At 53.5% G+C, this 21062-nt stretch overlaps 2 protein-coding genes across 3 annotated transcripts in view; both read right to left on the bottom strand.

Annotated features, from left to right (window-relative positions):
- Positions 1-2021: 2021 nt before the first annotated feature.
- Positions 2022-11148, bottom strand: ITPKA (inositol-trisphosphate 3-kinase A). 2 transcript variants are annotated; one of them, XM_074365926.1, is made up of 8 exons: positions 9908-11148; positions 4291-4368; positions 4051-4147; positions 3751-3967; positions 3405-3609; positions 3064-3165; positions 2703-2774; positions 2022-2613 (listed from the first exon to the last, which is right to left on the bottom strand). In XM_074365926.1, exons 1-8 carry the CDS (start codon positions 10394-10396, stop codon positions 2410-2412), a joined length of 1464 nt encoding a protein of 487 aa, XP_074222027.1. In that variant the 5' UTR covers positions 10397-11148; the 3' UTR covers positions 2022-2409. The 2 variants fall into 2 exon arrangements, with proteins under 2 accessions (XP_074222027.1, XP_045380247.2); XM_045524291.2 differs by lacking the exon at positions 4291-4368 and having other exon boundaries at positions 9908-11137.
- A 6727-nt stretch (positions 11149-17875) lies between these two features.
- Positions 17876-21062, bottom strand: part of RTF1 (RTF1 homolog, Paf1/RNA polymerase II complex component) — a 42744-nt gene continuing 39557 nt past the window's right edge. Inside the window, exons 17-18 of the mRNA XM_074365920.1 lie at positions 20229-20340; positions 17876-20003 (exon numbers count right to left, since the gene is read on the bottom strand). Coding sequence (XP_074222021.1) covers positions 19897-20003; positions 20229-20340 — 219 coding nt within the window. The 3' untranslated portion in view covers positions 17876-19896. The remainder of the gene's footprint in view (positions 20004-20228; positions 20341-21062) is intronic.

Below are 21062 nucleotides of genomic sequence, written 5' to 3'. Positions count from 1 at the left end.
TCCCCTAGGGCTGAGAGGAAGCAATTCTAGGGACACAGAGGTCCTCTCCAGTCTGTGGAGCCCAGAGCATGGTGTCTCCCTGCTTGTGCTGGGGTATTTGCACCATCGACTCAGCAGGTTCAGCCATCAGAACACTGTGCACTGCATGGGGCTTAGCCTCCAGGCTACCCCTCACCTGATTCTGCTGAAGTTGATGGCTGGTGGGGACAGGAAGAGTTTCCTGAGGCACAGCCAGCCACACCTGGTAAGACCCTACTCCCAGCCCTCCAGGCCCCTCTAAAGACCTTGTTCATGTGTCCCCAAACCTGCATGGTCTGATGTACCTTCTGCCTGACCCAGGGCCAGCTGTCACTGCTGGCCATCCAAGACCTTCTCCAGCTGGTTCAGGACATAGCCCAGAGTTGCCACTTCCTGGAGGAAAGTCATTTCATCCACAGGTTGGAAGTGATTCTGTCTCTGGGGACCTCCCCAATGAATAGCCCTTCCACAGAGTTTTTTAAGGAAAAGATCAAGGCTGGAGTTTCTGAGTTCTGGCAGTGATTTTTTTTGCCCAACTCTGCAGGGACATTGCTTCCAGGAACTGCCTGCTGAGCTGTACTGGACCCAGTTGAGTGGTCAAGATTGGGGACTTAAGGATGGCAAGAGATATCTATAGGTGTAGGACCTGAGGATGTGGGGAAGGCTGACTCCAATGGAGTTTACCAGCACCTTTGGGCCATTTGAACAACTCATAACTCCCCTCCTCTCTCCTGTAGAGCGGGTTATTACCACAAGGGCTACCAGGTACTGCTGCCTGTCAAGTGGATGCCCCCAGAGGCCCTCCTGGAAGGCATCCTCACATCCTATCTATGACAGACTCTTGGTGATAACACACACTCCTCTACCTTGGGCCATCTCATGTAAGGGAAGGGGAAGCTGTGCCTGATGGGCTTCACTCAGTTCCCTGCATTTGTGATGCAAGTCTTTTGGGGAGCTGCTCTGAGAGATCATCTCAGTGGTCTACATGCCCTACCCTGGGCTTACCAATCAGGAGGTGCTGGACTACGTCACTGGAGGTGGATGGCGGCCCCTTCCAGGGGCTCTCCAGGGCCTGTGTAAATATGGAGTGTTGCCCAGAGAGGGAAGTCTTTTACAGCCCGGGGTGGGCATGAACTCCACTCCAGTTTTGCCAGCTTCTTGGAGCATCTTCAGTACTGTGTTCAGGTATGCCCCCTGATCTGCCCTGACCATCCTGGTCTTGGGGGTCAGAAGGGAAGCCATAAAACAACACTGTGGTCCCCTGCTACACTACCCTCCCATTACAGGACCCTGATATGCTGAATTCACCCCTTCCAGTGAACCAGGGCCCATCCTAGGGAAGGAAGGGGTTGGGGATCTGGTCTTTGCAGGGCCTAAGATCCCCACAGGCCCAGGAACTGAATCTGGAGAGCTTGAAGAGTTGGAGAGGGAGCCTCCTTGGCTCCTGGCTGCCTCCTGGCCTCAAGCCCCCCAAATCCAGGGGTCTCCAACCTCAGAACCTTTAGAATCCCACTTGGGGTTCATGGGCCCCAAAGGGCCCTGAGGGTGAGACTCTGGCATTTATAGTAGCAGTTCTTCCCTGAGCTCTTCCCCAGGCTTCTAGGTGGCTTGTGTTCTAAGTAACCTCCATGCTGCGTCTCTGGGCCTGTCTCAGGGCTGGCCTGATACCACTGGACTCTCCATACTGGAAACTGGCCTCAGGTGTTCTGGGGAAGAGCCTGGCCACTCTCAGCCTTTGATATTTGGGGCCAGAGGCTACCCTCCCACCCCCTCCAGGTGTAGGTGGGGAGTTGAAATTGTTGAAATTGCCTCCTGCAGGAAGCCGTCTCTAGATTGCCATTACCCCATGAGCATCCTGCATCTTGGCAGACCCCAGCCATACAGATGCCTCTAATAAAGAGCTCTTCTCATATCCTCCAGTAATCTGAGTGGCTGTGAGAGATGCCAGGGAACTGAGAAAGAGGGGGCCAGAGGAGGGGGGGGGATGAGGCCTGAGTCAAAGCTGGTGTCTTTCAGTTTTATTTGGAAGCGGAGTCCATTGTAGTGTGGGAGGTTAGACCAACAGATCTAGTGCCTGTGAAATAAAATAATTATTTGGCCTCTCTGGAGAGGAATGGGAGTGAGCTGGGCTGAGGAAGAAGCCCTGTGTCCCATTCTACCTCTCCCTCCCCCAGCTAAATTAGTGTCATCAGCTCTGGGAACATTGGGGCTTGTATGGAGGCCAGGCCCTGCACGTGCAGTGTGTCCCATAGTGGTTGGCCCCTGGTCCTGCAGGGCCGTATGAACCGCCCCGCACCGCAGGGTTTCAGTCTCTCGCCTGCATGCATGGCGGGGAAGCAGGCGCTGGTCCATCTATTAGACCCTTGGGTCCGCGGGAACAGAGGTCTAAACTCATCTCTCTGCCAGGGTAGCCAGGATGCCAATGAGATTGTCCAGCCCCAGCAAGTAGCCGTCCTCTCGGTTGCCCTCCTCCCAGGGCCGCCGGTGGTCCAGAGTCTGGCCGTCAGGGAGGGGCGTGGTCTTGCCAAAGTCGATGAGCCATACGCCGGCGCGATGGCAGTGATCATGCACGAAGAGGAGCGAGCTGCCGATCACCTGCCGAATCCCACAAGGTCAGACCACGGCTGGATGCAGGAGAGGCCCTCACAGACCACAGACCTGTACCTGAGCCTACCCCCTCTTACCTCGTGCTTCCGAAAGAACTCAGAGACCTCCAGGGTGTCCCGGATCTGCTGCAGACGGTTCAAATACCTCCTCTGGAGAGGGTAGGGTAGGAGAGGAAGGCAAATTCAACACCAACTGAAACTGCGAATATGAGCGGCGCCATGATGCATGCTTGGCTTGGCAAATACCGTGGTGAGGAAGCACAGGCCCTCACGTGGCGCACAGCCCGGATAGAAGGAATGTAAAGCAATTACAATACTGCGATAAATGCTACTATGGGGGGGGGGGTCACATAGGGGAGGCCGCTACACCAGATGACCTGGGGGCAGCCCTCAGTTTCAGGCTCCCCAACACCTGAGGGTACTGGAATAGTGCGCTCACCAGCACTTCTGCATCCCCTTGCACAAACTCCTCGAAGACACGAATCACCTGCTCCCGGCTTCGCGTGGTCTTGAAGTCGGTGCTGCAGGAGCCGTCGGCTTTCTGTAGATGGTGAGACATAAATTGTCAGGGCCCCCGTACCTGCCCAAGGGGAGAGGATCAGGCTGGAGCAGCGGTACCTCCCGGGACGTTGAATGCCAGGGACAGCAAGTCGGCTGCCAGAGGGTGCCTCTTCCGAGGGCGGTCGGGGTGGGAGGTCAACATGGAGGGCAGACACCGCGCGGTGGGGCTGGGGCGGAGGAAGGGTCCGGTAGATGCAAAGTGAAGCGGGCCTGGCCCACCTTGATGCCCTCGATGCGGAAGCCGAGCGTGGTGCTGGAGCTGATGCCTTCTCGCCACTGCATGTAGCGCGGCTTGGTGACAGCGCGCTGCGCGTGCTCCTCTTCGGTAGGTGCCGTAGGGTCTACGGCCAGCATCTTCTTGTACATGTCCTTCCGTAGCTTGGGCCGCTCGCGGGCTTTGGTCAGCTCCTCTTCCAGGTAAGTCCTACAGAGGCGCAGGCAGTGTCTGGGCGTGAACGGACGCACACCAGGACCCGTCGAGCAAGGCTTTGGGCATGCGTAGAGAGCTTGTCCCCCGCCGTGGGCTCTTCGCCCGGTTCCCACCTGCCCGACAGGGCACCCGTACCTAACGCCCATCTTGCAGTCAAGCACGCAGGGCCCATCGAAGCCGTCGAGCAGGTCCTGCAACTGCAGGTAGCTCTCGCCATCGCGCTCCACCACACCGTGGAAGGCGGGCACGCAGCCGCGCAGCGCGTCTGCCATGAGCCGCGCCAGGCAGTAGCGCTCCGACTCTGAGCTGCGCTTCAGGATTAGCCCGCTGGTGCCGGCCGCCTTGAAACTCCCTGCGGGCAGGCACTAGTTAGCGCTGCCTACTCCCGTCCTCCCCCGCCTCCAGGCACCGCACCCGCGTCTGCCCGGTACTCACCCGTGTGCCCCGCCAGCTGCACCCAGGCATAGCGCTTCTTGAAAGGACTCATGACCGGCAGATTCACCATGGTCCGGATCTTCTGCCAGTGGCTTTTCTGAAAGCGACACGGTCCCGGTCGGCGAGTCAGCGTCTCAGCAGTGCACAAGCCCTCCCTCTGGAACACGGTCTCGCCCCGCACCCCCCACCCCCGCATCGCGAGCAGCTAGCGCCCCATGATTCAATCACTCATTCACTCACGGAAAGTTTATGGTGAGTCTCTGTGGAGGACCCTGAGACAAGCACATGGAGGTGACAGATAGCCGGCTCTTCAGTGTTCTGAAAAGAGCCCTAGGCTTAGCGTCAGAAAGCTCAGGTTAGCACCCTACTTCTGCTACTCCAAAGCTGCACGGACAGGTTACTAAACTGCTCTGTTGAGAGGTTTTAGAATTTTTGTGAGCTTCAGAATCACATGATGGTCATCTTTGTTTTTAAAAATGCAGATTTTCAGGTCTACCACGGGGAAATTCTGAAAAGTCTGGGGTGGGCCCAAAAATTTGCATTTCTACCAATGCCTCAGGATATTCTGCGGCCTGAGAAGCCTCTGAGCTCAGTTTCTTCATCTGTAAAATGGGGAAATAACCACTCTCACTGGGTCATTGTGAGTAGTAAATGAGGCTTGAGTGTGACAGCTCCCCAACCCTCATACCCCATTTCTTAGCATGAAGCAGTAGCTGGACAAATCTGGATTATTGTTTCATTTACTTGCGACCATTGGTTCCTCTCATTTAGAGAGAAAGACAAACATGGAATCAAGCCATTACAAAGGCTCAGGCAGGGAGGCCAGCCAGGTAGGGCCTGGAGGAGTGGCTTAGGGCTCCACAAGGCCCTCTTACTATCCCTGGGTGCCATGTCACTCCTCCCCAGTTGACAAGGCCCAGGGCACCCTTAGTCTTGATCTGGACCCAGGAACCTGAACTTTGCAAATGGGATGTGGAGCTGAGGATCTGTCATCTTAGACAAAACTGGGAGAGAAATGTAGATTTTGGTGTACCTCTTGTCTCTTGACCATTGCTTCTAGCCTCCCCCCAGTCCTGAGAGCATCTGACACTCTGGACCTTTCCTCTTTCCACCCCAAACTCATCAGTTCTATGTCTACCCACTGAAGTGCACAGGTTTGCTCATCCAGTGTGTCTGCTACCTCCTCCCAGCATGCCTGCCTTTTAGAGGAGTTACACATGTATATTTCCACAAGGCTGGAACCAAGAATCCAGCTTCCCTGATCAGAGGGAGTTCTGAGAGGGGGAGGGAGAACTGGAGTGGTGGCCTAAGCAGGGGAGCTACTGACCATAAAACCCCTTTCCATGGGGAGGACATGGGAGTTGGTGACAGAGCAGTGGATGGGGAGTCAGGAGTTGGTTCCAGTCCTGGCTCTGTCACTTTCCAGCTGAGTGAACTCAAGCGAGAATTTCATCTGTATGAGCCTGTTTCCTCTGGACATAGCTGTTGCCATAACATGAGCCACCGTTTACTGACTGCCTACGGCATGCCAGGCACTTCTCTCCATCAGACAGCACTGCTCCTGCTTTCCTACTGAAGTCCCTGCATGGCACACTAGGGTGTGATCACGTGTCCAATCCCCAGGGATCTGGGGGTGTAGCCAGAAGCAGCCCACTAGAAGCATGTCATCTCTTTCAAAACTCCCTTTTTCACTCTTTAAATACATACAAGGTTTGCATTATGCTGCATAATAAATTCAAGTTTTATTATAAAACTCTCCCACCTCCAAATTCTCAAAAAAAATTTCCAGGAAGATGTAAGTGCCGTGCATATTCAGCAGCTCCATCCTATATCCTCCTCTCCCACACTGAGTTTGAGATTCACGATGCTGCTGCAGAGGCTCAGCAAGTGCATGAGGTGGGAATTATTGCCATTTCAGAAGGAAATCAAGGCTCAGAGAGTTAACATCCCCTCAATCCTTTCCTCCAGTCTCCCAGTCTCTAGCTTATGCCTTCTACCAGCTCAACCCTCTTCCCTTGTTCCAATTGCCCCAGCAGGTTCCAAAATCCATGCTACCCATGCTACCTTTAGGAGACCCTGAAGGAGAAAGAGTATTGTACAAGATGAAGCAACTTGCAGCCACAAGGTAGTGTGTTTTGATCTCTGGGGACCCCTCTCTTTTGGCTGGACACCTTTGTTTCATCCAAAGGGAAGGGTTTAATGTTGGGGCTTCAGGCAACTTTAGGTGCTTACTGGCAGAATTTGGGGGCCAGTGAGACCAGAATTGACTTGGTCTGAAGGTACATCTTGTTCTGTAGAAGACACTGAAGTAGAAGATGGAACCAGCCTTGGGTTAGGTGAGATGGAAGAATGGCCCCATCCTTTCTTCTGGGATCATGTGGGAGCAGTGAGTGAGGCTGGAAGGTGGAAGATGGGCCTGGTAGAAGAGGATTTAGTACCCGCAGTTCTGGGTTACTGCCACTTGATTGATGTGTGATAACATAGCATCAACTTGCTCCCAAGCTGAGGTAAAATGGGGTCATCACCTTCTCTTCCTACCCCAGTTTTGTGAGGATCATATCAGCCAAGAGTAGCAGAGGCTAAGGCTGTTTCCAGACATGTGGGTTACAAAAGGCTTTCATACGCATTATTTCATCTGATCCCTCCCAGCCACCTCTTGAGGTTTGTTGGTAATGACAGGATTTAGCTCTCCTGTCAGTAATGGATATGGTCAAACATGGAAGGAGTTGGTGCAAGTGTCATGGAACTCACTGCCATCTTTCATCTTAGGGAGCTACCTCCCCCAGGGAACATAATGCATATACAGATGCATGTGTCCAAAAAAGTTCCTGGAGAATCATTCTTTGGTAGGTGGGTGGGGATTTTGGCATATGAACAACAGCAGGGAAGATATTTTTGAGCAGGTAAGGCTTTTATTGTATGGATATCAGAAAGCAGATTATGTTACAGACTGAAATCTAGCTGAAAAGAGGGCTAGAACCCCATCCTCTGGCCCAGCCTACTCCCCTACAGACATCTGGGAAAGCAACTCACAGCCAGAGGCCACCTGGACACCTTGGGGCAAAAAGCCCAGGAGGGTTGTGTGAAAGAGTCTTTGATGAAGTCACAGGAGGACCCTCTGATAATTCCTCACCCTGGGGCTGGACAGGGAGCATCTCTCCCTGGGCAAGGCTTAGCTGGACACTAGCCTCAGACCCTCCTTTGTCTAAGCTCTATTTGGAAACTCTGAGGACTCCTGTTTCATATATCACACCAGATACTGAATGTATCTTCTGCCAGAATGGATCCTTTGGTATTTATCCCCATCCTTCCTGACTTCCTACCTCCAGCCATCCAGTCTCTGGCTAAAGTTCTCTACAGCCCAACTTCTTCTCCATATCCCAATACTTTACCAAATAAGCACTCTTGGTGGTGGTGAGAGCCATGAGTTTAAATTTATAAAATGATTTGCGCTAAGGTATAAGTGACCCACGACTTTACCCTCCCAGGAGCATTTGCTTTTTAAAAAGGAAGTCTGTTAACCTAAATTTTGCCCTATAATTAGTGAAAAGTGAAGTGTGGGAGTTCTGGGTCCAGGACAGGATCACATCCAGGTCTCCTTACCCATCCTGGAGCACTGAGAGATGAGAACCAAATGAATAAGAGTCAAACACCCTCTCTTCTGGTGAAGCAACACCTTCTAAGAATACAGTCATGCCAGCTGCCCTTGGGGACAGGCCCTCAACTCCTCTCCTGACCTGTATGATTTTCCCACTACCATAGGAAAGGACTCAGGAGGGACGTATGCTGCCCAGTCCCAACTACCTTGGGGCAGCCCGGCTCTGAACAGGCTGTGCACGGCTCCGAGGAATAGGTGAAGGATGTATGTGCCAGGCAGAGGCTCCCCGCTATTTGTGTTATCCACCCAGGCCTGAGTGTAAGGGGCTGGGGAGCTGGGAGCCTCTGAGTGCTGCCGCGGTACCTCTCTCCCAGGTGTATTCTTCACGGTCAGCCAGCCGATGGGCTCTGCTTTCTGCCTGGGGAATCCCTAAAGGCAGCCTGGGCGGGCTCACTGTGCTGCTTCTGGACTGGTCGCGAGGCAAAGTCCGAGCCGAGCCCTTCCACGCGGACGCAGGCGGCCTCTGTCAACAGCCCCTGGCTTATCTGACGCTGCCGTGGCTGTTTGTCTTCGGGGAGGCCCCGGCGAGCTGGGGGTTGGGAAGGCCTGGGATTCGCAGCCTTGGAACTGGAAGGGCCCTTAGTGGCCATCTGCTCCAGCTCCTGCCGCGCCGGTGACAGCGAGGCCCAGGGTGGGAGAGGCCGAAGACGCCGGGGCACAGCTGCGACTCGTGTCAGAGTCTTGACCCCAGCCGGCCTGCGTACTTTGCACTCAGTCTTGGGCCGCGGGACCTCCTCCGCCTTCAGGAGCAAGAGTGAAGCTGGGGGTGCCCTCGTGCCGCCCTTCCTCCAGCGCCCGCCTCTCAGCTGTCAGATTCGAGCGGGGGAGCAGTGGGCCCAAAGCTACTGCTCCGGATTTTCGGAGGTGGGGAGAGTTCTCACTGCCCCACGTCACTGCCTTGGAAGCCCTTCGGCGGCACCTGCCTTCCTTCACGGGCCAGGATTGGTGGAGTAAGGATCAGGGGTCAGGGCTACCCTTACCCGAGGTGGAGAGGGGAGAGAGGGACTCCCCACACCCTAACCTGGCGGCAGGGTGAATTCCTGCGCTGAGACTTTTTCCTTTTTCCTCTAATGTCACTTACAAACCACGCCGTCTTCTGGGTAATAGAAGTCTCAGGGGTAACTGAGTCACAGAGCCACTGCAAGTCGTTACAGTGACTCCTGAGTCTCGTCCAATCAGCGCGTAGGGAGAGCCCAGATTCAGCGGGCCTGGGCAACCCCAGCACTCGTCCGCGGCTCTCACCGCCCTTCTGGGCAGGCCCGGAGCCACCAGAGCCTGCGGGGCGCGCTTTCCCTCTCCCTCCACTCCAGGGACACTTGCATAACGTGGACCTAGAACAACTCCTTCGCATTGACTGCGGGTAGTTATTTAAAGTATTTGGCCTTGGTTAAAACGAGGGGGACAAGATGGCCATCCTGGGCGCGGCACAGGACTGAGGAGCAAGCACCGGGAATGACTTCATCGCACCCCAGTCTGGGTTATCCGAGGGTCAAACCTGGCCCCAGAACATCCAGGCTACCAGAGGAGGAGATTAGCAGGTTGATGCCACCCTTTCAGCCTCAGTTTACCTTCTCCCAGGTCAGAGTTAGGAGCAGTAAAGCGGAGGAGGGCCGCGTTTCGCCCCCTGCCAGAGCCCCCAACCCTGCGCGCCTCCCTTCCCTGCGTCCACGACTGGTGCGGGCGCAGGGAGCAGACGGCGGCGGCTCAGGAGCAGAGCCTGGAGCGCCGCTCCACTCCCACTCAGGAGAGGGAAACCGTGGCAACGGCGGGGGTAGGGCTGCGGCGCGGGAGAGGGGGCGGCAGAGAGGGAGACTGGTTCGCCCCTCTCTGCGAGAGTTCGCGGATCCCTCTAGCACTACCTCGATCCCTCTAGCACTCCGATCCCTCTAGCACTACCTCGCAGCCAGCAAGTCATGCTTCCCCCGCCCCACCTGGACCCCGTGGCTGGTCGCAGACTCCTCTTCACTTTCCTTTTTGGATGCCCCAGGGCCCGGACTGCGACCCGCCTGTGGGGCTCGGGTGAAAACTGCCAAGGTGAGAGGTCAGCCCCACGCCTCCCCCCGACGCCAAAGCCCCTCCTAAAGAGTGAGAATCGGACCCTCCGGGGAGGGAGCTTAGGAAAAGTCCGCAGAGCGCTCAAAGCAGGTCCCCGCGCGCAGCCCCCGCGGCCCCCGCTGGCCCCGCCCCCGCGGCCCGTACCTGACCCGCGTCCTCGCCCGCTTCCAGCTGCACGTTGCCGCGGCTCCGGCTCTCGCTGTCGCTCAAAAGATCGTCCTCCGAGTCTTCGGGCAGCGACGAGGACCCAGTGGAGGAGAGCGACGACGTGGAGAGGCGGCGCGGCTGCTGCAGGTGCGACGAGCCCACGGCCGGGAGACAGACACCCTCCGGCTCGGGCGGCCCTGGGCTGGCCGGGGGCACGTCCGGCTCCTCGGCCGTCACAGTCAGCCGCGGGATCACTGGGGCAGGGGGAGCCCGCGGGAGCCCATTAGGGACCTGTCCCCCTCGGCGCTTGGCCCCGCGGGCCCGGGGCTGCCCTGCGGCGGCGGCGGCAGCGACCGCGGCGCAGCGCGCCTCAAAGAGGAGACGCAGCTCCCCAACACTCCGCCGCGGGGCCCGCTCCAGCCCAGGGCTGCAGGGGCCCCCGCCTCCCGGTCGCGCCATGCCCGTCGGGCCCCCGGGCAGGGTCATTTCCTGACAACGGAGCCGCCGCGGAGCCCAGCAGCCCGCGGCGCGCCGGGGACTGGAGACGCTAGGCGCCCCCGGCTTGAGACTGCCCCGAGGCGGAGCCTGAACGGCCGCCCGCCTGGGCCCCGCCTCGGCCGCGCCCCCCGCCCACTCCTTTCACTTTCAGAGAAAGCGCGGGCCTCCCAGGGCTCCTGCGGAGCTGGGAAGGTTCCCTGTTGCTCCTCCGAGTGGTCGGGAAGCCCAGACCTCGAGGATACACACAAAAACAGGGCCTGGGCCTCGCGGCCTCTCTGGGCCCGCCCTCGAGGAGACGGGAGGGGCTGCCCCGCCCTGTACCGTGCTGCCTCTCCTGGTTTCGGGGCTGGAAAGGATTCCTTTTGGCAATTCCAAGGGCCCTGACCCGGCAGGGGAGGCGCGGGTCCCTCTCTTGCTCTCCCATCCAATCCTTCGGGTTCCTTTCCGCGGCCCATCCATCCTGGGGAGCAAAGGCTTCCAATTCTCCGGGGCTTTCCTCCGCCCCGGGCTCCTCCAGCGCAGAGTTCAAGGCCTTCGGCTTCCAGAAGAAGCCTCACCCCAGGGCGTGCGCCTAAGTGGAGACTCTGTCCCGAGAACGAGCTGAGGTTTCTCCCCAACCAAGGTCCCCCTCTTCTCGGCTGGCAGAGAACAAGGTCAGAGGGCGGGGCCTGAATCTCTCCACTTTTCCCTGGCAGAGTCCTGGGCTGCATCCCTGCCTGCTGGCTGGCGGGCCTGACCCCTTCCACCTCCTTTCCTTTTGGAATTTGGGGCTTGGAGTCTGGTTGTAAGCAAGTCCTTTCACCTCCTTGAACTGTGGACTCTCCTGGGCAGGGTTGTGGTCCACCTCACAGGATTGCCGTGAGAGTAAAAGAAAAGGATGTAACGCCTCTAAAACGTTAGAATAATTTTAGTGTGGGTAGAAGAAAAGAGCCAGCCTCAGGTTCACCATACTCCAGATGTGATGTTAGGCAGCCTCTTCACCCTTCTAAGTCCGGTTTTCTCACTTCTAAATTTAGGAAAACCTCACCTGACCCACAGAGCTGTGGCTATGAAACTGGAAAGAGAGCACTGATGTTGGTGAAGGGTCTCATGCACTGTAATGTGCTCATCAGTGGCATCGTGGTGGGTCTTTGGCCTCTTCACATGTTAGTGGTTAGCTGAACTGCAAAGGCTGCTTTGTGTAGAAGACGGTATTTCACAGCATTTCCTGTTGTCCCCAAATTGCCACAAGTGAAGATCCCTCATCAGGTGCCTGGTACCTGGGGATTCCTGGGGGCCCTGTGGAGAGAGTGCCCTCAGAAGAATGGCCTCTGAGCTGATGAAGGCCACAAAGAGGAGCTTTCCTTTCTTGATCTCCCTTGAGCTAGAATTCAAAGATGGCCCAGAAGGAGAGAAAAGGAGGGTTCAGAGAGAGAATGGGTGCCTTGAAGCAAAGAAGAAAGAAGATCTCTGTGGGGAATTGAAGAAAGTGAAAGACTGGGGGGAAAAATGGGGGTGGGGGTAGGGAGGAGAAACTGAGGGAATGCTGAAGGCACGGGCAGGTTGGGAGCCAGTGTCATCCTGGCTGCCAAGAGAAAACTCAGGGCAATTCCTTTTCTTCTTGTATCAGGCACTTGCCCAAGGCCAGAAACCAAAGAAGAGCTCTTTGCCATCACTGCACAGGTGGGTTCTTCACGGGAAAAGTAAGGGCAAACCGGGAAATGGGTATTGAAACATTGATATGAGAGGTCATTTCTTAGATTTTAGAGTGGGAAGTACCTTTAGATGCCTCTATCATCCTCACAGTACAGCAGAAGTAACAAAGAGGTAAGTGATTTAACCAAGGAGATTAAGGGCCTTGTGCAAAGCCATACAGCTAGTTGGTGGAAAAGCCAGAGTATGTCCTGGCTAGGTCTCGTGACTTCTATTACTGTGCTATATTATGCTCAATTACTTCTTTTTTTAAATTGAAGTATAGTTGATTTACAGGGTTGTATATGCTCAGTTTCTTAAATTAACATCTTTAGTTTATTATCCAATCAAGGCAGAATCTGCCTCCACCTACCACAGGCAGAAAGCATAAGGGCACATAATGGGGCAGGGCCTGGGGGTCCCAATATAGCTGTGGGACAAGATCAAAGCGCTCCCATATCCTCTTAGTTGAGCCAGGAATGATCTTTCCAATCCTAGAATCCTGTTATTGTGCCTCAGATTCTCCAGTCTTTGAAGCTTAGTAGATGGATGTGAGTAGAGGGACATGGAAAAAAATCAGACCGACTACTATGTAGGTGGAGGAATGGCTTCTTATGTGCTGCAAAAAATTGGGGAAGGGAGGCAAAAAGGAATGTTTCAAGGTTTTGATGGTCATTAAGTGGCTAATCTGAGATAGGCCATAGGAGTCCCCTCTGCCTTATCCACAAGGCCAGCTACCTGTCTGAGGAGAAAACTGATCTTTTTTTGTCTTGTGGCTTCTCAGTTCAGGGATGCTCCTGTACCATAGAGGCCTGTATCCTGGAGTGTCTGTATCTTCCCCTCTCTCCAGGGCCTTCAGGATTTATCAGGCATGAACACTACATCCCTCCTGGGGGTAACAACCTTGGGGCACAAAATTTGGGAAAATAGGGTATGTGAAGTGCTGGACTTCTGATTTTATTCCCTAGCCTGCCTCATTTAGCTCTGCCCCTCCACTACCCAATCCACAGGATGGCACCAGTGGCCCCTACGGCAGGAGCAAGGTCACTACTCACCATCTCTATGTCAGTTTCTGCTTCCCAAGACCCACAGGCAGGGCCTCTCACCTCGGGGAGAGAGGATGAAGTACATAGCCCTTGGCCTGTGCTCCTGAATGGGCCACCTGTTGTTTTGAGGTGACTTGAAGGCCTTTCCAGAGGGAGCAGAGCCTCTGTGGTGTGTGTGGTGGGGGGTGGGGCACACAGAGGGGCAGCATATGTTCGTTTAGACCAGGTGGTACAGTGTCTCATTCAAGTCAACAACTCCCAGACATGCTCTGTGGGGCTTAGCATCCTCCAAGGGACTTTCTGACTCCAGGATTCCAATATTCTGTGATACTACCTGTGATTTACTCACCATTCACAGAGCAAATAAACGTCCACTGAGCAGCTGCTGTGAACTAGGCATTGTGCTAGGTGAAAGGGGTACAGGAATGAGTAGCTCCTCACTGGAAGTGGTGGTGTATCATTTTACATTGTCTTCTGGAGGAAGGAAACCAGAAAGGACCCAACAGAAAACAGGCCCCAGGATGCTAAACAGAGCATTTACTCTGTTTCCAAGGGACTTTAAGTGAGATCTTGGTCTTTCAGCTGCTTCATGCAAACCATTCCCCAACCCTGGTTGGTCTGATTCCCTTCTCTGCCCACAGCATAGTAGAGAAGATACCGGAGGGCTGGCCAGAGCCATGGCCCAGTGGAAACTTGCAGATGGGAAAGAACTGGAGGTCTCCTTCCTCCTGGGAAAAGGAGTGAATAGCTCTCTTCACTAGACAACCCCAGATTCTTTTCCTTGCCTCTGGCTTTTTCCTCTTCCCCATGCAATCTCTGACCCCACAATTGATAGACTTTGTGGGAATATCCTGGGAATATCTTCAGAGAGTTAAGCAGGACTTGGGATCTAGCAGCGTTCACTTACCCTCCACCATCTGAATCACTCTCCTCTAAAACGAACAAAATGTGTCACCATGCCTGAGTATGCGCAATAAGAACATTTTCTCTCCTGACACACTTCAGAAACAAGGTTTCCCATCCCTCCCAGGAGCCTGTGTTCCTGTGGTTCTCCCTCCTCCCTCTCTCCAAAACTCAGAACCCGCAGAATCTCTCCCAGTGGCCAAGTGGAGGCAGAGAGGACTGGGAGCATCTGAGGTCAGGGACGCTGCTGCCAGTATGGAGGCGACTGCTCTATGAGCAATCGGGATACAGCCGGCCTCTGTCTCCTAGGTCCCCAGCAGGGTATCTCCCGAATCTTGTAACCGCTGGGGGTGGGTGCATCCCCTAATTCCATTTAAGATCTCTGCCTGCCAGCGTGACCTCCACCCCGGTGTGCTGCAATCGAGTCCACAGAGCCTCTGATGGCCGGGCGGAACCAGGAGCCACCTCGAAGCTGCGAGCAGGCCCCGGGGTCTGTGGAGCTGGTACCAGCTCCGCCTCGGCGTCGGCCGCGGGGGCGCCTCACGCCACGCGCCAGGAGCGCGCCTGCGAGCTGAGGCCCCTGCTCCTGACTCCCAGAAGCCGCCGGGACGCGCGCCCAGCCGGGCTCCACGCCTGGAGATGCGGGCGCGCTCCCGTGCAGGCGGCGGGGCTGCTGCCCCGAGGGGCCCTCGGAACCGGGCTCCAAGGTCACGGGGATGGGAGTGGGCGAACAGAAGCCGAGGCTGTTGGCTCGTCGGGGCCGTGGCACATTGGCCCAGGGTTAGAACACAGCTCCCGTCTGCCGCAGTCACTTTTCTCGCGGCTCGGGTCGCACCTACAGGACAGACAGCTTGGGTGTCTACTGCAGGCGGCGTCCGCGCCGTGGGGTCTCGTCCGCGCGTGCGCTGGGGCCTGGGGACACGATGGAGGGGAGAGTTGGGGTCAGATGTCCCAGAACGCCGAGGATCTATTGGGACGTCTGCTTGCCCCGCCCCCGCCCCCTTCCCTGTACCAAGTTTATTGGGCTTGACTAAGTGCCAGGTGGCGCAGGGTGTTGGGGATACGGAGAGAAATGAAGAGGACGCTAATAGCTCCCAGGCTCGGGGTGGAGACCCGCAGATAACAGTATAGCGTGGTGAGTGTTGCCATAGGGGAAGCCTTGGTGCTCCCCAAACCGACTGGGTGGGGTCGATCAGGGAAGGCTTCTGGGAAGAGGTGACCTTTTGGCTGAGCGCTGAAGGTTGAAGAGTTCTCCAGGGAAAATCGGTGGAGATAGATGGACTAGTGCATTCCAGGAGAGGTGCATGTGTTTATGGCCGAGGAAGCTGTGATCTCTGCATGAGCTTAGCAAAGCAAGGTTATCAAGAGCTAAAAGAGAGAGAAAAAAAGTGATATTTTGAAGAAGGTATCTAGGTAGTCATCATGAAAAGGATTAGAACTCCTTTGAACTTCTTTACACTTATTTTCCAGTTTGGCATTGTTTTTATGTTTTCATTACTCACCATGGTGGTAGGGAGGTCAGGCCTCAACCTGATGGGGCAGCAGCAAGGTGGTGGACTTCTGAGCCACTGAGGGCTTGAAGCCAGAGAATGCTTTCGACTGGCCATCTATAAAGACGGCATGTGTTGGAGGCTAGAGAGAATAGCAGTAGCAAGTTCAGGCCAGAAGGCAGCTCTGCTTCTCTGGACTGTATTCCAGGGCCAACCCCAGCATTCGCTGGACCTCAGCCTGGAGACTGTTTCTTCACCCTGGAGGTGAGAGCCGCTACGAGTCTCTGGCCAAAGTGCTCCAGCTTCTGGTCATGCTCTCTGCCCATGTTTGGGCAGTTCCCCAACCCCTATTTCACCATTCTTCCCCAACCGTCTCTCCTCTGAGGCCTAGCAGCTTCTACTCTAATAGCATTTATTGAACCCTTACTGGGGAAAGGAACACTAAATGTTTAAAAGGATCCTGACAGATCTTATATTAAAGATGAGGAACTGAGGCTCAGAGGAGTCAACCAGCTCAGTCCTAGGTAGTTAAGTGGCAGAGCTGGGATATGAACCCTGTCCTGAGCCCACTTGCCTTGTGGCTTTTGGCTCTCCCTCGGGTCCAGAGCAGTCTGGAAGCCTTACATGTGGCTGTGTTGCACTTGCAAAGCCCCTATGCAAGGTCGAGACTCCAGTACTGGGGTTGGCTTGGGGACCCTTACAGAGAAGGCAGGCTGCCACTCTGCCTCTCCTTAGTGCTGCTGTTCCTTTCAGTGCCCCCCTGCCCCTCACCAGCCCATCTCTTCTCCCCAAGGGAGCTCAGAGGCCCTCTTTGATCAGGGAAGTCATGCATAAAAAAAATCTGAGATGAGGGCTTCCCCACTTCTGAAAGCTGCTGGACACAACCCAGGACACCCACAGAAAGTCCCTCTTGCTTCCCCAACTCCAGAAGATAAAGTCAACAGAACCTGCACTCCTCTCCTCTTTACATCCTCCACCCAAGGCAGTCAGCTCCCTTGCTCCCCAAGCCAGGCAACAGCCACTGGGAGACAATTGGACTAAGCTGTCCTCTGCTCAGATCCTTGCTTTCTAGGGTGCCGGGAACCCATTTCTCCCAACCACCAAATGGCTGGAGTAATAGGGAGTTAAAGAAAACCTCATTAGATGCAGTTGCTGGGTGAGCCCCAGTGACAAACCTCTTCCAACATGGGAGGCAGGCTTGGACTGGGCTTGTACTATTGTGATTGTCACCTCCCACCTTCCCATCTCTAAAGGGGAGCAGATGATCCAGGATCTTGCTTTCTAGCTAAAACATGGTCAAAAAGGTTTGCAACACAGCCTCATGCAGTGGGGGTGGGGAGCCCTTACAGATCTCCCCAGCTTGGGCCAGGAGGCAAGGATATCAGCATTTCCTCCATAGCCTCTGGGTTCCCCCTTCACACTCATGACAGGCAGAAAACAAGATTAACAAAGGAATTGTGCCTTGGCCAACTGAAAGCTGAAAGGACGACTCTCACTAGAGTTAGGCAGTGTATCAGGGGCCTACCTAGCTCTGTTAAATCTTGTTGGTATCTTCCAGGCCAGCTGGAGGTTGCCCTGGCTCTAGACAGCTACCCTACCAGAGAGGTATCTGGGGAACCAGGCTGCTGAAGAACTGACAACAGCCACTTTCACCTTTGGGAGTGTAGGGCGAAGAGTAGGGGAAGGAGAGAAACCAGGCAAAAGAGAGGCTCTCTGACTTTTAAAGCATGACTTTGAGAGTTGCCACTCAGGATGCAGTCCTTGGACTAAATCTGATTCCCATGTTAAAACAGGGCATAAAGTTTATTTACAAATATCTGTACAGTTTGAGTGACAGGTCAGGACTTCACAGAAAAAAAAAAAAGCATTCTCTTTGAAAGGAAGTTGCAGGCAGTAGACTTTCCCTGCACCTGTCAGAAGCAAGACAGACAAACAGACCTATATATCATGAGCAGAGCACATGGACATTGGCCTTTCTGCCTCTTGGAAGGAAGTGAAAAATGTATAAAACAGCCTTAGGTGCCACACCCTTCAACACTGAAACCACATGGCGGGGTGGGGGCCACTGCTGTGATTTCCCAGCACAAGAAATACTGTAAACCACCAAGAAGCCCAGCTGGTGGGACAAAGCCAATGTCTTATGCCTTGTCAAGATCTTGGTTCAGAGGCCCTGCTTCCAGCTGTGACTGGAGACAAGTCCTCAATCTTGATTCCAATCACCAAGTAGGCTACTCAGGTGATAAGTTAGCTTTTGGTCTTCTTCGGTTGGCTTTTCTCCCTGCTGTGTTTTGGCGACTCAGAACGAAAGTTTCAGCAGCTGCGTGTGGGGAGGTAGTGGCAAAGTGGCTACAGTGTGATGCAGTTTTAATAAAAATTTTATTACACAGCCATAATGTAATTGACACGTCTCCAAATCCAAATGATACTAAATACAGATCTACATGGTGGATCAGAATGACTCCAGCAAATTATATGGATTCTATAATTTCATGTCTTTTAAAACCAGAAAGAAAAAAAAGTCCAAGTTTGTCATTATAGGAGAGGTCCCAGCAGCCTCCAGGACTCTGCTGGAGTCCAGGCAAAATTTAACAGTCTGTGATTCTACATTTACACAACAGTTTATAAAGAGTTTCGGTCAATGGACTATTCAAGTATATATGATTTTAATGAGTCCATCACCACTCCTTTGCCCAACCAAACTGTGTCACAGCCCCACACAGCTGTGTTACAGTCATAGTTATCAATTTTACAGTCACAATTCTTTTTAAAAACCATCCATTGCTGCTTCTTAAATTAAAAAAAAAAAGTATAAACTACGTTAAAGCAACACTGAGGCGCTATGAAACCCGGAAGAGTTACCAAGTTCATTTTTATGTTTAAATACAACTCAACTCCATGATTCCCCATCTCCCCACTTTCTTACAGAAAGCAGAGTGAAGTAATACAAAGCTGGACATCTAGATTCCTCTCCCTCTTGTGGGAATCAGCAGCTCTCAGCTGTTCCTTTAGCTTAGTTCTTGTTTTATATAGTCAGCTGTACTTTGTTCTGAAAAGATTTGTTAAATGCCACTTTTATTTACACTTGGAGCTTTACACCTGAGAATGATTATCAAGCAGTCAGCTTATCTCTTTTCAAACATTTCATAAAGACATACATACTTCTTTGCTGGCTTCACCCTAGCTGCACAACAATATATATGCTTACCATATATATATGGATACACACACACAAAACTGCACATGCTTGTAACATTTGCAACCTAAACCTTTTTGTGTTCGTTCTCTCCACATTCATGTTGAATACTTTCTCTTAAAAAACAAAACAAAGTATCATTCTTGCTGAAACAGCAGAACAAAATCACTAGGAAGAGACAAGTACATGGGGTGGGGAAGAAACACGACTCTACGTTCAGCCAAGAAGCTGTGGGCTGTACACATGGGATGAGCAAGACACCTGTGCTGCCCTCCCTCGTACCTGGCTGGGGTCTTCCCTTCCACCTGCCAGGACACAGCCTACAGGGGCAGGGGCTGAACTGGGGAGACTTCTCTGAGGTGGACAGGTGGTAGGTAAGAGGAGGTCAGGGAGGGGAAGTTACACAGCTACAGCAGTCAGGCCTGTTTAGTAAGAAGAATCACATTTAATGAGTTTCTTTCTTGCAGTTTCAGATGCTCAAGTACAGCTGAAAAAAATCTGAAACAGCTACAGACCCATGACAGACTGATACAAAGAGTACTGCATTTTTAAAAAATGATAAAAAATCCACACACTTATAGACACATACACACATACACACTCTCTCTCAAATAGGCCCCCCCTCCCTCCCCACAAATGTACACTTTTTGGAAACTAAATTGGTTTTGAAAACCCTTCTTCCACAGAGATGGGAAGAAGAGAAAGATGAGAGAGGAAGGAGGACTGCAGGTGCCCCATCCCCACTCCCTCCACAGGGTCAGGTGCCAAATGTTCAATGGTTGGGTCCAAGGCAGCCTGCAGAGGAGACCGCCCAGTGCTGCTGCTCTCGCCACAGGGGCTCCAGCAAGGATCCCAGCTCCACGGTAATACTGAGTGCGTGCAGAGTGGCCAATGAACTATGTTGGTTTAAAAAAAAGAAAAAAAGGCAAACACAAATCTAAAGACATGGATAAAGCCCAAGAGAGCCCAGGTTCACACTGGGTGGGGCCTGGGGGGTTGGTGGGAGATGTTGCAGACAAGGGAAGTCTATACAGCAAATGGTTTATATTACAGATGGCTGGCAGTTTAGAGTCTCTTCCCAGTTCTACTGCTGCTCCAGCCCAATGAGGGCAAATCAAAGGAAAAGAGGAGAGGTGGGACACTGCGATGGGGCATGCAGGGTCAGAAGCAGCAGGCTGGGTGCGCTCAAATAAGCCCCCGTCGTTTTTTGTAGTCTTCCAAGTTCAGAGATCTCCTTGGAGCCCCATCCTTGGCTGGCGGAGCCTTGGAGGTGATGGCCAAAGCCTTTGACTCTATGGAGAGAAGAGGAAATCGGCAACTGAGGGCCTTGAGGCTTGTGCTTCACTCCTTCAGGCAGCCTTCCTGACTGCCCCGGTTCCCTCAAAACAGACCTGCAGCCTGTCTTACTCTGGCCTCCATAAATACTGGTGAGCGGACAACCCCATTTCTTCCCTAAAAGCAGGCCTCCTTGCTGGCCAAGGGCTAAAGAGCCATCACCACTCCCCACCCTCACCTACCTGAGCTGGGAACTTGTAAATCAATCTTCACATCAAAATCATGGACTTTGAACAAGTCTTCTGAGAGGTCACTGGCTGACTTAGAATTTAAGTCTTTATCCTTCCCCTGACCCTGCAATGTGAGGAGAAAAACTAATTAAAAAAGCACAAATGCAAGTGGACTTCAAGAAGTAGCAGCCACTACTAGTAAGAGGGCCTGCTCGAGTTCATGAGGTCTTCCTCCGAAGGCCCTTTCCAGAGCCCGTCTCTCAGAGGGAGGACAGGAGAGGCCACAAAGAGGTTTCTTTTCTGAGCCTAAAAGAGCAGCGGGAAGGCTCATGTCTGTGGTATGATGGTAGAAAGGGTGGGCTTAAGTCGATAAGCCACCAGACCCAAGATTTCAGGAATTCCTGGGATAGTCTGGGCTCCTCAGGAAAAGATCTAACTTAGGCAGAAAATGGCTTCTAAATGGGCAGTTTCTCTTGATCTAACATTTTAGTTTTCAAAGAGCTTCACTTTTATGTGTCTCATCCTACATGTCATCTACTCCTCCTAACTGTCCTATCAGTTAGACACAGAATCACCCCCACCTCACACACGAGGAAATGTGGATCAGAGGGCTAGAGGTCAGCTACCTAAAGCCACAGTCAGGCCTTCATTAAGTAGTGGTGGTGGGTTTAGAATTTAGGTCATCTGACCAAAGTTCAGTAGCTGTTTATTACATTTGTAAATATGAGGATGGAGAAAAGATTGCAAGTGCGATGCCATGTTCCTCCAGGTGGGGACAATCAAGCCTGAGCCAGGAAGTGCCTGCTCTGGTGTCCGGGTGACGGCCGAGCCCCGCAGGCCACAGGG

This window comes from Camelus bactrianus, chromosome 6 (genome assembly GCF_048773025.1).
Source record: "Camelus bactrianus isolate YW-2024 breed Bactrian camel chromosome 6, ASM4877302v1, whole genome shotgun sequence".
NCBI lineage: Eukaryota > Metazoa > Chordata > Mammalia > Artiodactyla > Camelidae > Camelus > Camelus bactrianus.
This window is presented reverse-complemented; position numbering and strand designations above follow the sequence as displayed.